The sequence below is a fragment of the Candoia aspera genome, chromosome 1 (assembly GCF_035149785.1).
Source record: "Candoia aspera isolate rCanAsp1 chromosome 1, rCanAsp1.hap2, whole genome shotgun sequence".
Taxonomy (NCBI): Eukaryota; Metazoa; Chordata; class Lepidosauria; order Squamata; family Boidae; genus Candoia; species Candoia aspera.
The window spans coordinates 169,361,081-169,377,076 of record NC_086153.1 but is presented as its reverse complement, the minus strand read 5'-3'; the positions used below and the strand labels follow the sequence as shown (position 1 = coordinate 169,377,076).

Sequence of the window (15,996 nt, the reverse complement as noted above, 5' to 3'; positions counted from 1 at the left end):
ATAGCCAATACTGTTTACATCCTTATGTTGCCATCCACTTCCCTCCTTCTCCAATTCCACCTTCCTAACAAACATTTTATATTGAGTCTCTGCTCTCTTTGCCAGCTGTACAGACACCCCTCCTTCTTCTATCTATGGGAAACTGTTCTATCTACCCTCCTCCCAAGGTTCTACTTATCAGTTAACTACAACAAAGTATCTGTTTGTGTGTCTGAATGCCTCCAAGGAAAATCAAAGAGAGATGGCCTCCTTGTAGGCTATTGCAATGCTAGTCAGTTACTTCTGCCTATTTTGCAAAGATTTGAGAATACAGGCAGGAGTCTATAATGTGCTGTTACCCCAAGCAGGGGAAGCTCAAAGGGTGTCAATAGCTTCAACCCTAACTATAATCCAGTGACAACTTACACCTAAAAGAACAGAATATGATTTTCTTCTGCTGCTAGCCAAAATTTCAATAATAAGTAAACATAACTGTGGTCCCACTGCTGAACAGACCAGTCCCAAAATGACCAAGGCCTAGTCTGTTCTTCATCCAATGCCCAATCAGCTCAGACAGGAAAGAAATATTTGGAGTTCCCATGCAATTCAATATGCAGAAAATCACTTAGTACTGCTCTCAGTCTACACCTTTCCTGTGCCAGCATGGCTAGCTGCCAGGAAGCAAATCTGAAGAAGCAAGAGATGAGGTCAGAGAAAATCCAAGTCCAAAACACAGCCACAAAGGATATTCACAGGCAAGAGCTGAGTTTCTGGTAAGCCCTGCCCCAAGGGAATGAGAGCAATAAAGAATCCATGCTGAGCCTCCAGTGCATAATTCAGACTCATCAGACAATGGCTGCGGAATCTACTCTTTTCTGTTCACACTCACATACCCTTTGGCTAGTCTCTCAAATCTGCAAAGTTCCTGAATCTTCATAAAATGCCTCTGCCTAGGACTAAGTGGCTGAACTTATAAATCCAAGTTACTAGTGGTAGATATGGGTGAGGGCTCCTGTAAAATTGCTGGGACTGTCAAGAGTGCAACCACTGGCTCCAATACTACTGAAATCTCCATTCCAGCAACAGGACTTCTGACTGCTCTTCTTCTCCATCCTCCTCATCTGAGTACATGTTCCCTAGCAGGGCTATAACATTTCATTCAGCACTGGAGACATCTCCCTAATTTGCCTGGGGCTTGTTGGTAAGCAGGTAATTGGCCTGTAGTTGCCTGGTGCTGCCCCTGCCGTTGGATCTTTCATTATCAGGTAGGTTTTGCCAGATGTTAACCAATCTTCAATTTCACCTCCTTGCAGTATGTTGTTAAACTACTTGGCAATGAGTGCAAACCAGTCAGATGTTTCAACCAAAAATCATGCAGTTCATCTTCACCCAGTACTAACCAATTCTTGATCTTCCTTGCCCTTTTCTCCACCATTTCTGCTTTTATTACAAGTTCTTTCATTTCAGCTTTTTTTTTCCTTCTCCACCTCCTTTATCCAAGCTGCATTCTTCTTGTATTTCTTTGGGTTGTCCCATAGCTGTGCCCAGAACTGCACTATTTCTTCTTTGTCAGGTGTTGGCTGGTTCACTGCAGACTCTCCATTGATGGGTTCTCTCTCCATTTCTGATTCGACTGAAATTGGACATTGTGCCTGTAGTGTGCAATTCAAACTTTGTAGCTGCTTATTCTTTTGGCTATGGCTATTATTTTCTGCTTTATTATTTCCAGTGCTTCCTTGAATGTCCTTGTCTCTAGGTGATATTCCCTGATCAGGTATTCTTTGGTTTTCTTGTTCTTCAGCTTTTCTTTCATCTGTTCTAGCTTGCTTGCATCTGATCTCAGCATGCTGATCTTATTTTCCAACCTGATTCTCCATTTTGGTGGTGCATTGTTTGGCTTTTCTTATTTGTTGATTTTCGTTCCAAGATCTTCAGTTATAACTGCAGCTGTGCTGTACATCAGTTGGTTTGTTTCCTGCAGTGAGCTGGTGCTTATATTTGATATTACAGTATCAGCATCTTTTAATACTTGTGCTAGCTGGTTTTTTTTTTTGTAACAAGCTTTAATGCAGGCAACCTTATTCTGTTGGTTTTGTCCTGTTGTAGATGCTCAGTTACTCTTTATTTCAATTCCTCTTGTTTTTCAGTTAGAGGACTGGTTATTTCTGAGGAGAAGGTAGAGGAGAGGGTGCCTGGTTTGGGAATGAGAACTGTTCAATAGCTTTCCCTACTACCGACTCCCTGTGGTTTGTCTCTACTGTCAGAGCTACTTCTGGCACGATATTGATTTCTTTGCCCTGTGTTGACCTTTGCAGTTCTTCCAATTCTACTTCTTTACTTTATTTTGCATGATAAATCGATGTTGATCTGCTAGCCTCTGTTCTGTTATTTCTGATTCTGGATGTTGTTCTTTCCAGAACTGGTGCATTCTTTCCAGATATTCTCTTCTCACTGGATTTGATTTGTAATAGCAAATCATTTTTTCTTTGTTTTTAGTCCTTGTATATTTGCGGCGGGTAAGCAACTTTTCTTCCAGTAGTCCTGCAGCTGCTGCCCCTGGCTGCTCAGCCAACCATCCTGAGTCCTGTAGCTCACTTGTCACCAGATGTCCAGGAGTTCTAAGACCTAGCACAGTCCTTGTTGACCTGGGTGATGACCAATCCAGTATAGGTTTCTGTAAGTTACAGCTCACCATATTGTTTATGGGAGAGACATTCTTCGTCTGGCTCCTCTGATGAGACCTGTATGGTTGAACCTCTGTCATAGCTCCCATCTTCTTCAGACCATGCAAGCTCCTCCTCCTCCTCTATATACAATAGCATGTAATAGCAGGTAATTAGCATGTAATAATAGCAAACTGATACCTCTGAGTTATAATGGCTAAGAACTGAAACAAACTATGGAGAAATTTAAAAAAAACATTAGCAGAGTATTATTGAGAAGAAAGTCAATACTTCTGAAGGAGAACTAAAGCAAACAAACAAAAAATCCAAAACATTAAAATACAACCCAATGAGGACTGAGCATGTTCAGTGATCAAAGAATGGCATGGGGATGCAGGTGAGAATACCAGGGTAGTAAGAATGGAATGAAATACTTTGAAAGGTAGCATGGCTGGCTGAACAGGATCATTCTACATTGCAAGACTACCATTTTTGTTTTTACTCTGAACATAGTACTTTATACTAATATAATTACTAAAATGCTTTCTAGCCAGCTTGCCCACATGAAACTCTGTAGCATGATCACATCTAACTCTTCGTTTCTTAATAACTATTTGGAAAATACCACATCTATTTGGGATCAAGCTGAGTGAAACAAATATATCTATTAATATCACACCATACATAAAACCTCCTACAAAATTAAGAATAAGAACCCCAGTTGTAGTATTAGCTACCTAGCTATCCAAGATGGCCAGTCATATGTTGTGATTTAATCTGAATTCATTTAATAATTACATACTTCAGTGTTCTGTAATATAGGGGAAGAAAAGCTTTAATAACAATAGAGAAAGGGAAAGTGTGAAGAGATGCTCACCACAGGACTTGCACGAGCAGAACTAGTTCTAGAAGATGCCCGAGATCCTGAGCCAAGATAGCAACTGTATTCTGAAGGCTGTGCATATATACACAAAAGAATGCATCAAGGAGAGATGAAGGGAAGAACAATTAGAATTGCATAGGACAGAAAGTTAGCAAGCTCTTCTCATAAGAATAGAATGACATAAGCTTACATACATACATATGCTCTTGTGCTGCAAAACCATTAAAAAGGAACAACCATAAATTAATTATCTTTAAACAATTTTGTTAGCCTACTGATGGATTATGACTCAATGTTTCCACTCATTCCTGCAAGATCAGTTTCAGATAAAAGCTGAGTTTTTATCAGCTACACTGAAACTGAGCTGTGATTCCTATTTGGTTCCATCTGTATTCTTCCCAGTGTTCTGGCTTTTCAGAAAGATTCATTCTTGATTTAGTCCTTCTGTCAGTGCAGTGGCCAAACAACCCAGAAAACTGTCATTGTTTCACATCACATCCAAACCAAGATGATTCTTTTGTTTTTCTCCTAATAAGCAAGATTTGGTTTAGAATGCTAGCTGGTTAGAAGAGAAACAAAACCAGGAATCTCAGTTCAGATATTAAATTAAATGATGTATTGGCAGGAAGAGCAACTCAGTAACATGCACCATTGTGAACTATGGGATCATAACATTAGAACCACAAACGATCAATCGTGAATAGTAAAGCAGAGCACCTACATTAGACTTCTTATAAATACTTAGGTGCATTTTCTTTTTTAAGCTGAAACAGTCTTCTCACCCCAACATGCAATAGGAATTTGACAGACAGCACTTAATACTTAAAAAGGTATGAATAAGAAATGTCTTTCTAATCCAAATCTTGGCCATCTTTAAAAGCTTTTAATATAACAAAAAAAAATAAATGCTGTATTGTATTTATAAACCAATGCTTAAAAATGAAGCAAATCAAACTGAATTTTGACATTTGACAATGCTTATATTAATTGGACAGTTTTTCATAAAATGACAAATTAAAACGAGAGAAAGCAAAACTTATTTTAAATTATATTACAAAGATAAATAAAAGAAAGTTAGCATTAAAAACCTGCATTTTCCCCATTAAACATAGAAATGTGGGAGGGATGTTTCACATTTCACCCAGTAACTGAAAAAAATCTGGCCAGCCAAGTATTAAATGCAACTGTGTCACTAAATGTGATGGAAAGACAGACTACCTAGCCTTGATCTATATAATCAGTATATCAAGTAATGTTGGTATTTATATCTAATAAATTGCAAAGCAACCTTAAAAGAATCTCAGTGGAACATACATATTGCCTGAATTCAGACATGAATGGCCTCCCTTTCCACAATGACAAAAACAGAAAATAATGAATTCACACAAATTACAATTTGCAATTATATTTCAGTTGGCGAAGTGTGGTTTGAACAAATTCCAGAACAAATATTGGTCAACACCATTTAATTCTGATTTATGATAGGATTATCTGAATCCATCTATGTTAGTTCATATATAACAATCCAGATTTTTTAAACATCAAGCCCTTGCACATCTCCTAAGCACTACCACTTCTATACTTGTTTTGACACTTCAGTCTTTATTTGAACCAGCAGTCTCCATTAGTGTTGACACCACCAACTCTGGTCTACCGTCCCAATGTAGATAAGGAATAAGATACAGTATCAGGCAGTTAGGAAATGCCCATGATTTGCGGTATTTATTTATTTATTTATTTAAATACTCCATTGCCCTGGAGTTTGTCATTTCACTAGGAATTCCAATGTCAAAGGCAGTGTGCAAAGTTAAAAGGCAAGGATAAAGAAAAACATACAGATTGAGAACTTGCTGAACAATTGTCTTGGTAAACAATGTTCACTGAAAGAGCCAACTGTATTATCAAGAATAGTGTCCAAATTCTGAACAAGAAAATATTACTGGCAGCTACATTTATAACAACCAATATTCTAGTAAGAAGAAGAAATAAGATAGTCACAAATCCAATTTAACAAAACATAAATTAGAAGCACTACAGCAGGATTCCAACTATTAAAGATTTTATCTTATAGAAATTTATGTACTTTTTAAAAAACAAAATCAGAAAAGAATTTGTAGATTTATCTGAAGATTCAGAATTATCAGCAACAGGAAAAAAATAAATGAAATTAAAAGAAAATGGGAACAGATTTCCTATTGTGGCGTAAGGCGAAGATGAAAATCACCATCCCCACTCCAACATGGCGCTGCCCTTGAAGACTATTCGGAAGCTTCAGCTGGTGCAGAATGCTCAGGCGTGGGCAGTTATGTGTGCCTCTAGAACGGCACACGTTACACCTCTGCTCCACGAGCTGCATTGGTTGCTAGTCTGCTTCCAGGTCCAATTCAAGGTGCTGGTTTTGACCTTTGAAGCCCCCCGTCGCATGGGACCAGGGTACCTGAGGGACCGCCTCTCCCCGACTACACCAGCCCGGCCCATTAGATCAGGCAGAGAGGGCATGCGGTGGATACCATCCACCAGAGACCTACATTTGATGGGTCCCAGGCGGTGGGCCTTCTCTGCCATGGAGCCCACTTTATGGAACCATTCTCCCCCCACCCTGATATTCGTTTACCTCCATCCCTTTTGACGTCTCGGAAGTCCCTCAAGACCTGGTTATGCCACCAGGCCAGGGGGTCCCAGGGAACCAGAGATCTATTGAGATGGCTCCACTATTGAGGTGGATGTACTCATTCTCTCTCTGCCTGGGGTTTGTATATATTTGTTTTAATTAATTTTTAATGTTGATTTTTATATTTGTAATGCTTGGTTTCATATATGTACTGTTTTTATTTGCTTATTGTACGCCGCCCAGAGTCATTTCCTATGAGATGGGCAGCTATATAAATTTGGCTAATAAACAAACCAACCAACAAACATACATACTATGAAGCTGTCTTTGTTTTTCTGAATTGTCAGAAAGCATGCAAAATTAAAATGAGATTAGATTTTTTTATGGTTGTGGCTACGTTCCTTTGTCAGGAATATAGAGCAAAGAACCACGCTGAGATCAGAAGATTTAGCTCTAGTGTTTACTGTTCTATTCTACAATACAAAATCCTGCTAAACTGAAAAGACACTAGCAAACTCTACCAGAAAAGCCCAGAAAGCTAAGGCGATTCTTTTCTGGACCTCTTGATCGGGAGGCAAAGAGATTCAGTACTATGCGTGCGCTTTCCCCCCTGGAGAGGGGCCCCCTCTTCTTCACCAGCAATCTCCATAACATCCTTCAATTGTTTTACCCTCAGTGCCTTGGATTTATTATGCAATCCTACTGAACAAATGCAAAGCTTTTCACATATTTGCAATATTATTTGTAAACGGCCCAGAGTCATTGTATACGAGTTAGGCAGTTGAGAAGTTCAATAAATAAATAAATAAATAAATAAATCCTGGTATGTCTGAATGGGCTTTCTACATGGAGTCAGAAGCTGAGATCAGATTAAGGGCAGAATAAATATAAATACACCAAAAAAGGACCAGAAACATGGCCTGTAATTGGAATACAAGTCAAGACCCTAAGATAAGCAGTAGATTGTTTATTAGGATGACCTAATTTTAATAATTTGCAGTGTGGCCCCTCTCAGTTAATGAACACTATCCCACCAACAAAAAATACTTATTTCAATTAGTTTTCAGCCTGACCCAGCATGTATCCAATACATCAACAGTAGACAACCAAAATCCCCCCTAACAGTATGATCACACTCTAGAAGACACAGTCACACAAACAAAAAAGAAACACAACCATCATGGGAGTATATCAGTATATATTAAAGTAAGTCTTCAGGCATTCCAGAAACTGAGATGTAAGCTTTTTTTTTTTGCCCTTTTTATAATAAAGAACTGTTCTTGTATTTTAATCTCTTCAGCCAATGAAGAAACTGTTTTAGCAATAACTGACATATGCTAATTTTGTGGAGCCATGCATCTATCTTTCTGTCTTGGGGGGAAAGTTTGTTGCCCCATAAAAAAACTTCTAGACTTTGAGACAATGAGTCATCCTGGACTAAGACAAAAGATTGTGGTCTGCCTTGGGTAACCACTGAGTTGGCAAGAATAAGATCAAGATGGTGCTTCAGAAATATGATGCTGAAGAAACAACTAAAAAACTCTTCTATTTGGCCATGGGAAGAATTGGATTATTACTGCTTTTCATATAAAAACTGTTAAAGATGCTAATAAACATTTTCCTTTAGTATTGCTCTAGTGAAGATATTTTAAAATATCTATCTATTAAAGACTAGAAATTCAAAGTTTTCCAAATTTTGAATTACATCATGTTTATACCTATTAGCTAGTAACAAAGGCTACATATTGTTAGTATTAATTTCCTATAGCTCAATTTGGATAACATACCATGACATGGAAAAGATTTGAAAAAGAAAACAGGAACAAAAGAGTCTCCATGCTAAACAAATCATGGAGAGAGACATCCTGTTTGGACAAAAGGAACAAATAAGCACAGTTTGAAAAGCGTGCCTTGAGAATTAGCAAGCTTATCTGTTTGCTTCAAAACTATATTATGCATATTATAATGTCCACTGTCAATGAAATAATAACCTATCATGAAATGCATCATACTTTTGCTTTTCAGTAATAGCAAGCAAATCGTTTTGCCTTCCAAAGGCAAAAAAACAAACAAACCTAAATGCTACAAAATATAAGGTTACACATGCATAAATCGTATCTACAAGATCACGGCTTTCCTATCAAATCAGTGGTTATCTTAAACATTGTGTTTGAAGACAATGATCAAACTGCCTACAGTTTTCAAAGGGGAGAAACCAGTATTGACAATGATGGAGAAGTCTCTGTACATAATAGTCATATTACTAACCCTTAAGCTTCCACGGCTATACACTGAAATATGTTCATCTTCATCTGAAGCCTAAGAAAAAGCAAGCAAAGAGGTCACCAGAGACAATTTTAGAAGATACGTGTTTCACACACTGAGTCAGTAAGAAGAAAAAAAGTCCTCAATCACATAATTTTCGTCCTGAACATTCCATATCCATTCAGAGAAAAACAAACTTTAGAAAACCATCTTAAGCATCATTAGTTTACTATGTTTTTTACAGGCAACTAAAAAAACTCTAGCTAAAGCTAAAAGAAATGCATATTACTGTCTACCATCTACCAAAGCTCTTGTGAATTACTTAGGGTTACTAAGCGTATGCATCAAGTTTAGCCATGTCTGAGAAAGTACATCAAAATTATACATGCTTTCTTTTGCACAAAACCCCTTGCCATCATTACTCAGCATTATATGTAGTTCTTTCAACAATAACTAAGCTCACTGCTAACTAAAATGGTGTTTAAGTTTGAAAGCAGGGCTTTACAGCATTTTTTTTCATAATGGTTTAATTATGAATCAACCTACAAATTTAACCATGTTAAAACTACAGGAAATCTGTGCATGAAACTAAGTGGTCCTATCCTCTTTCCCAGTTTCTTAAATTTAAAAGAAACAATGGTTTTGCTTTAATTATTTTTCAAAGAAGACGAATATGGTTCAATCTTTTAAAATAAATGTTTCTTATAAAACACAAATAATACTAACCGAGGCATTTCTTCTGGATTTATGGGAGTAACGCTCATTGTCTTCCTACCAAGCCAGGAGAAAAGGGAAAAGAGGGAAGATGCAGAAGCGTGAAATGATATTACAGAATGTCATAGAAAGCTTGGCAAGACAGCACAGAATCTTTTATTACATAGAAGTTCTACCCCACTTAAATCTAATTCTCATATATGGAAAGCATTGGAATCTTATATGTTAGAGGTTAATTTGGTAGACATATGGAAACTTAAATCCTTTACAACAAGAATATAATTTTTGTTTTAGTTCCACATCAGAGTTTTTCCTTCCTGGGTTATTTTCTGCTTTCTCAGCCTTTAGTTGAATTGGTTCATAAATACAATATAGCTACATCAGATCATGCCTCAGGAACATGGAGGGCGGGTGGGTGGGCATTGCCCTTCAGTCAGTGTTGATTCTTGACGACTGCCTGAACAAGTCCCTGCAAGTTTTCCTGGCAAAACTTTCAAAAGTGGCTTGCCCTTGCCTGCTTCCTCGGGCTGAGAGAGTGATTGGCCCAAGGTCCCCCAGCTGGCTCTGTGCCTAAGGCAGGACCAGAACTCACAGTCTCCCAGATACTAGCTTGATGTCTTACCCAGTACACCAAACTGGCTCTATAGGAACACTATCAATTACTGAAAGAGACATCTAATTTTTTTCTGGATTATATTAAAATACATTTTTATTATAAAAAATCCATTTTCTGTAAAACGGATGCAACAAGACTGATTTTTTTTTCTCATAAAGACATCGTATGAGCTTTGAGGTACCTTTAATATATATTACAATATGTAATATATTACAACCAAAATTATTGGTTATATTTTCCTAAAAATAAAAATTAAAACAACCTTTTAAAGTTGACACAAATATATCAACAGTGACCTTGGTCATATATTACAAATGGTATTACCTTTGATTAGTCATTCTGCATGACCGAGCTTTTAAAAGTTTGGTAAGCATCTGATAATATTAAATTACTAACTGACATTCTGGATACATATTCAGAAAAAGTGAAAACAGTGGCAAACTCATGGGGTGCAGAAAATGCCTTTGTAGTGCAGTGAAGCAAGTCAAGCCTAAATATGGATTTCCTTCATTTCTGTATTAATTGGATATTGATTTCCTTTTCTTCAGTTATTACAAATGTAATTATCTCTTCAAAAGTGTCTCATGGAACACATCATTGATACCCTTTATCTCAACTTATTTTTAATTTGGTATCTCAACTATTGGCCTGCTTTACTGAAGAAGCAGAGGTCACTTCAGCTGTAACAGTGGTTAAAGTAAAATACAAGCCACTATTATATGCCAATGATATATTATGAATTATTGATAATTAAGTATTTTCTATACCAAAAATTAAATACATTATGTAACAGCTTGGTAATTTCTTAGGTTATTTATTTATTTATATTTCAAAATTCGTCAACACCCATCTCACTTGAGCACGACTCTTTTAATTATTCAATTAAAAGCAGTATGCGTATATGTTCTATTGTTTCTATGAAAATGTGTAATAGTTGGGTTTTCAGTTGTTGCTTGAATTAATCTAAATATCTAGGAAGAGGGAAAAAAATTATCTATTTGTGCAAGTGAATATATCAAAAATTTTATCCCTGATAAATATCATCATAAATTATTAAAAAATCCACTGAGTTTATGGGGAAAGAATAATTATAAAACTGACTGACTGACGCTATGGCAGAAGCTTGGCCCCATTTTTAGCCACAATTCTATTATACTTCCTGCATTGCAATACACATTTGGAAGATCGGAAAATGCCTAACTTGACTCTGCTGGTATGTTGCTCCCCCCCGCCGAACAACAACAAAAAGCTTTGTGCAAAGCCAGCAAAAGCATGCCCCTTCACTGAAAGGTGCCCCTTCACGCCAAGGCATGCCCCTTTGCACAAACTGCAAGCAGCTTCTCCAGGAACTGGCTCTGTGTGAAGGGGCAATAATAATAATGGTTATTATTGTTATTGTTATCCCTTTGCGCAAAGCTGGTTCCCAGAGAAGCCGCTTGCAAATTTCAAGTGGCTTCTGCAAGAACCAGCTTTGCGCAAGAGGGAGCAGGAAGACAGCCAGGTGAGCTGGGGCGGCAGAGGGCAGGGCAGCAGGGGTCTCAGAGGTGGCGAGGGCAACTCTGGCTGGGACTGGGCTGGGGCGGCTGTGGCTTCCTGGGGCGTGGCAGTTGTCAGGTATTGGTGAATGCTGGCATATCACCCAAAACATTGTGGCGTGTCATCTTTGACAAGCGTGTCATAGGTTCACCATCACTGTCTTAATGATACTAATTTAACAAAAGATATTTTCCTGTTTATTGGACACCTCAGAATATGGTTTAACAAAAGATATTTTCCCATTTATTGGACACCTTAGAATATGGTTTAAAGATGTGAATGTATATTTGAAATATACACCAAAACCATGGAACCTATCACAATATGAATAATTATGGATTTACTGAGCATCTGGGGACAATAGCAACCACCTCTTTGATTTTGGAAAGATAGTGCTGCCCCAGATTTACATTTTGGATCACTGGCATGTTTGCTTTATGTTGAAGAACTGTCACTTGATTGATGAAATGGAAAGACTGAAGATGTTGCCTAGTCTGGCAATGAAACGTCTGCAAGTAAACAACAAGGCTCAGAGAGCACCAAGGACTCCACTGATCAATATTATTCTACATGGTCAAGCTGCAACAATGGGTTTAAAGGCTAGGCTGAAAATTTCTTATACATAATACATTTTTGTTCCCTTTTTACTCTTTTTTAAAAATTTTCTCCTTGTATATTAAACCAATAAATAAATAATAAAAAGCACAAAATCTACTTAGATTCGACAACACTGCACTTGAGAACAACAACAAATGCAAAGAATGATCAGGTAAAAAATCATTTACCCATATCCAACACTCATTACTGTCCTAGACTCAGTAATCATATATGCTGGTAAAAAATTCCATAAGCATACATTCAAATTGCTCCAGCTTCAGGGACTGACAAGTTTTTTTTGAATCTCCTAGTCCTGCAGTCTACATGCGAGGAATATGTCAATCAACACAAGTAACAATGACTGCTGTAGCTTAGGTAGCTTGCATTGCCAACTCCCAATGAAAAGGCCAGAAATATCCCAGGGGACAAAAGTAAAAAGACAATGGCTGAGAAAATAACAATTATTTTCTGAAAAATATTTCAGATTTATCTTTACTAGGACACTCCCCAGACAACCATGTAATTGAAGCCATTATTCAGTGGAGGTTACCTGAAAAGCAATTTGGACCCATATTATTCTGGTCTGAATTTAAGCAGGAATATGCCTGAAGAATACCCTCTTTTCTCATACTTATAACAGAAGTCCATAAATGAATGATCAGTGCATGTCTGTTTATACAAAGTAAACAGAAAGTTATTCTATTGGTGGCAGAAACTGCAAAATAAGAAGTACAAAAATGGCTGAGGCATTAATTTCTAGACAAAATAAACAAAGAGACATTGTTCCAAGGAAAAGGTTGGGGATATTGCTTGTCCTGCTGCCTGCAAGTCTCCCTACTGAATTACTTAAGATAGGCAGGCTAGTGGTTGATTTCTGCTAATTGTTGTGCTGGGAGATTAAAATCTCCCTGCACTGGGGATAGGGATGGCTTGGCTCAGGATTTACTGGTCATGAATACCATGGGGTTGTACCAGATCATCTCAGGCCTGATTCAGGTGAAGGCCATACACCTGATCTAGCTTTTATTTTGGATCTGTTGGAATGTAATTTGAGGATAGTCCTTTACTATAGACAAATTGCTTATTGGTCCTTATTAGGTTTGTTGGAACCCTGGACCTCCAAATAGTATAGAGGAATACATTTTAAAAATAAAAAAACCCTAAATGACGGGAGAAACACCTAAAACAACAAATAGGTATGTCATCCAGAGGCACTGTTTAGGGTCAGCAACATTCAGTTGGGAAACAAAGAATTAGATTAACTGCCTTCAGGTCACTGACTTCTTTTCCAACAGAATTGCTCATATTCACCATACTAGTTGATCAGAGTCCAGGGGTAAAATCTTGAGGTCACCTGGGATTAAGTGGGTGGGGTTGTCTATGGAATAAGCTCTGCCAAATGTGGACTGGATTTTGTCTCTCTGGCTTATCCAAGTTGCTAGGAAAGAGACAAGAAGGTGCATTCAAGATGTAGAGGGGGTGGTGAGCTCTTCAAGAGGATATCCCTCAATATGGCCATACTGAACACCTTCCACCCTTTTTCTGCCTTCCTTTTTGGGGGGAGATTAAGGAGAATGTCAGCTACAGAAGACTCTGGATAGGATTTCAGTCTTATTCTGGCCCAGCATGGGACTGAGATTACTTTGGCTGCTTTTGTACTCTGTGGCAAGATCTGGATGAAGGGTGTGTCATCTTTCTGGTCCTGAAAGATCTCTGGTCCTGCTGGATGGGAAAAGTTTATTATTCTTGGTCATTTCAAACCATTTGGTGGCACTCAGTACCATTGCTCGCGGTATCCTTCATCACTTTCTGCAAGCATAGGGGAGCCTATTTTACTGTAATTCCATTCCTGAAGCCTTAGCTTTCTATCTAGATGAAACCACAGAAGAAGGTTTAGGGTGAGGTATCATCAGTTATATATCTCTACTCCAGGCCAAACAGGAATGGCAGTCCTGACCCAATGTCTGGGAGCTATAAGGAACTGGATGGGAGAAATCAGGATCAAGCTGAATCCCAATAAGACAGAGTTGCTGACTGTCCAGAAGCCTTCAGGCTTTAGGTTAGTGCCCTCTCTGGCTCAAGACCAGGGTGTGAGATCTACACCTGTAACACCCTAGCAACAGACTTTCTACTTTAGGCAGAAATTCATGTAGTTTCAATAAGGTTCAACACCTACTAGGAGTGGCCAACATAATGATAAACTGAGATGCTTGTCTATAAAGGAACTGAAGTAGATCCTCAGATGTTTAGAATTGTGATGCTGGCATTTGGTGGTCTACTTTATGGATCTATACTCTACCCCAAAAGATGGAAAAGGATTTTCACAAGATTTTGTCAAAAGCATGAGGCACAAGTCATAACCAAATGAAATATTCTGCCCGATTTATCTTGTATTGACATTAAAAGGTTTCTCCATATTGTAATGTCACTTTAGTTCCTACCTATATGTAGCTTCCCTATATTTATTTATTATTCAAATTTAATTACCACCCATCTCCCCCAAAAGAGGGACTCCATATGGAATATTAAATTCATATTAATATGAATTTAATTCATATTTTAATATGAAAGGAGCCCTTGGTAACACTGGTTATTTGCTGTTAGAAACTACTCTTGCTGAAGATGACCACACATAGAGCACAAGAATTGGTATGTCTTTCAGCATATCCTCACTCATTCAATTTTCATAATATGAGTTTACCCATAGAGTTTTTTTTCCTGTCCAAAATTAATTCTACATTTCTTAGGTCTTAAGAGATCTCTTTCCCATCATTCTGTCCTAATTTCAAGGAAAAGAGCTAGCATAGAATGGAGACGAGTAATGCTCCATGATTTGATTTTTACAGAATGCCTGAGTTTTTAATCATGATAGGAAGTAGGACTGTGCATGCTTCAAAAATGATTGCAAAGAAGTGCTTTGACCTCAAATGAGCATAGCACCTCCCTGCTATTCATTAAAGCAGAGTTAGCTTAATCTTTTTCAAGCTCATATGGAAGCCTGAAAAAAGATGAGCTGCTATTAGTAGATTGGTTTGGGCACATGTTCACTCAAGGACCAAAACACTTCTTCTCAATCACTTCTGAAGCATGCACAACCTTATTAGGATACAAGTTCTCTATATCTAAACACACTGATTTAGCATTCCACATTATAGGGAAAACGTTCCTAGTCAAGATCACAGCTTTTGCCCTTGGAGACATGCTTCCAGGACCATACATAACGGATTGGGTTACATAACTGGGCTATCCTACTTTTCCTGTTTTTTAAACTTTCTATTGCTTTGTTTAATGTTGTTCAATACAAAGGGTTACAAATAATCTAACACAGTCCATTGTTGTACTTTGTAGGTCTACTAGGAAGCCTGTTTGCTCTGCCAATGAGAAAGTTACACAACTCCTTCTCCTGAGAGGCAACAAATGTCCCTGTCTTCAAGCTCCAGAGGACAGTCCCATCCCTCAGTAAAGTTATGAGAACAGAAATCTGTGATAAGAAATTTCCAGTTTTTCAAAACTAGGAGCTGAATATGTCATGAAGGTGGACACTCCAAGACATGACATTTCAGAACTTATTATTCTCCCATTGGAACTGTCCAGTTAGTGAAAAGAGTCTACAAAAAACAAATTTTCTCATTTTCTTTACTTATAACAAATCAAATGATGCATAACTTGGCAAACCTATAAATATCATGCTGTTAAATCCTCTTTGGCCTAATGATCTCAGTAACTGTTAGGACAGATATTTTTCAGTGATATTACTGGAATCCAGAAACTTGTTTTTGGTTAAGTAGTTTCTACTTATCTCCCAAACTATCAGTCCTTTAAGTATGGGAAAATAATAACTGGAGTTCAGAAATATAAATCTTTGATAGTACTGGATTTTTAACGAAGCCTACCATCCACTGCTCGATGTCACCAAACTTTGTACCCAGACCGTAGTATTTCTATGAATAGAAGAGGAAGGAAAGGTGAGTAGTATTGAATATGCAAGTTTAAGACATGTCAACTCTAGAGATTTTGCACTGATTAAGTAAATATTTTGCTTTGAAATGTCTAACCTGATTTAATACAATGTTAATGTACCAAGATCACAAAGGAGTTTTATATGTCTGTTAATAATGACTAGGCATATTGC

At 37.6% G+C, this 15,996-nt stretch overlaps 1 protein-coding gene across 20 annotated transcripts in view; it reads right to left on the bottom strand.

Annotated features, from left to right (window-relative positions):
- LRRFIP1 (LRR binding FLII interacting protein 1) overlaps nt 1-15,996 on the bottom strand; it is a 98,259-nt gene that overhangs the window by 50,526 nt on the left and 31,737 nt on the right. For 6 of the 20 annotated variants that reach the window (XM_063317880.1, XM_063317878.1, XM_063317860.1 and 3 more), the window contains 4 exons: nt 15,758-15,805; nt 9,128-9,172; nt 8,405-8,455; nt 3,520-3,597 (listed from right to left, as the gene is read on the bottom strand). The exons of 4 other annotated variants lie outside the window; for them this stretch is intronic. In XM_063317880.1, coding sequence (XP_063173950.1) covers nt 3,520-3,597; nt 8,405-8,455; nt 9,128-9,172; nt 15,758-15,805 — 222 coding nt within the window. Of the gene's footprint in view, nt 1-3,519; nt 3,598-8,404; nt 8,456-9,127; nt 9,173-13,175; nt 13,198-15,757; nt 15,806-15,996 lie in introns of those variants that run through there. 10 more of the 20 variants (XM_063317871.1, XM_063317873.1, XM_063317875.1 and 7 more) reach the window with 9 other exon arrangements.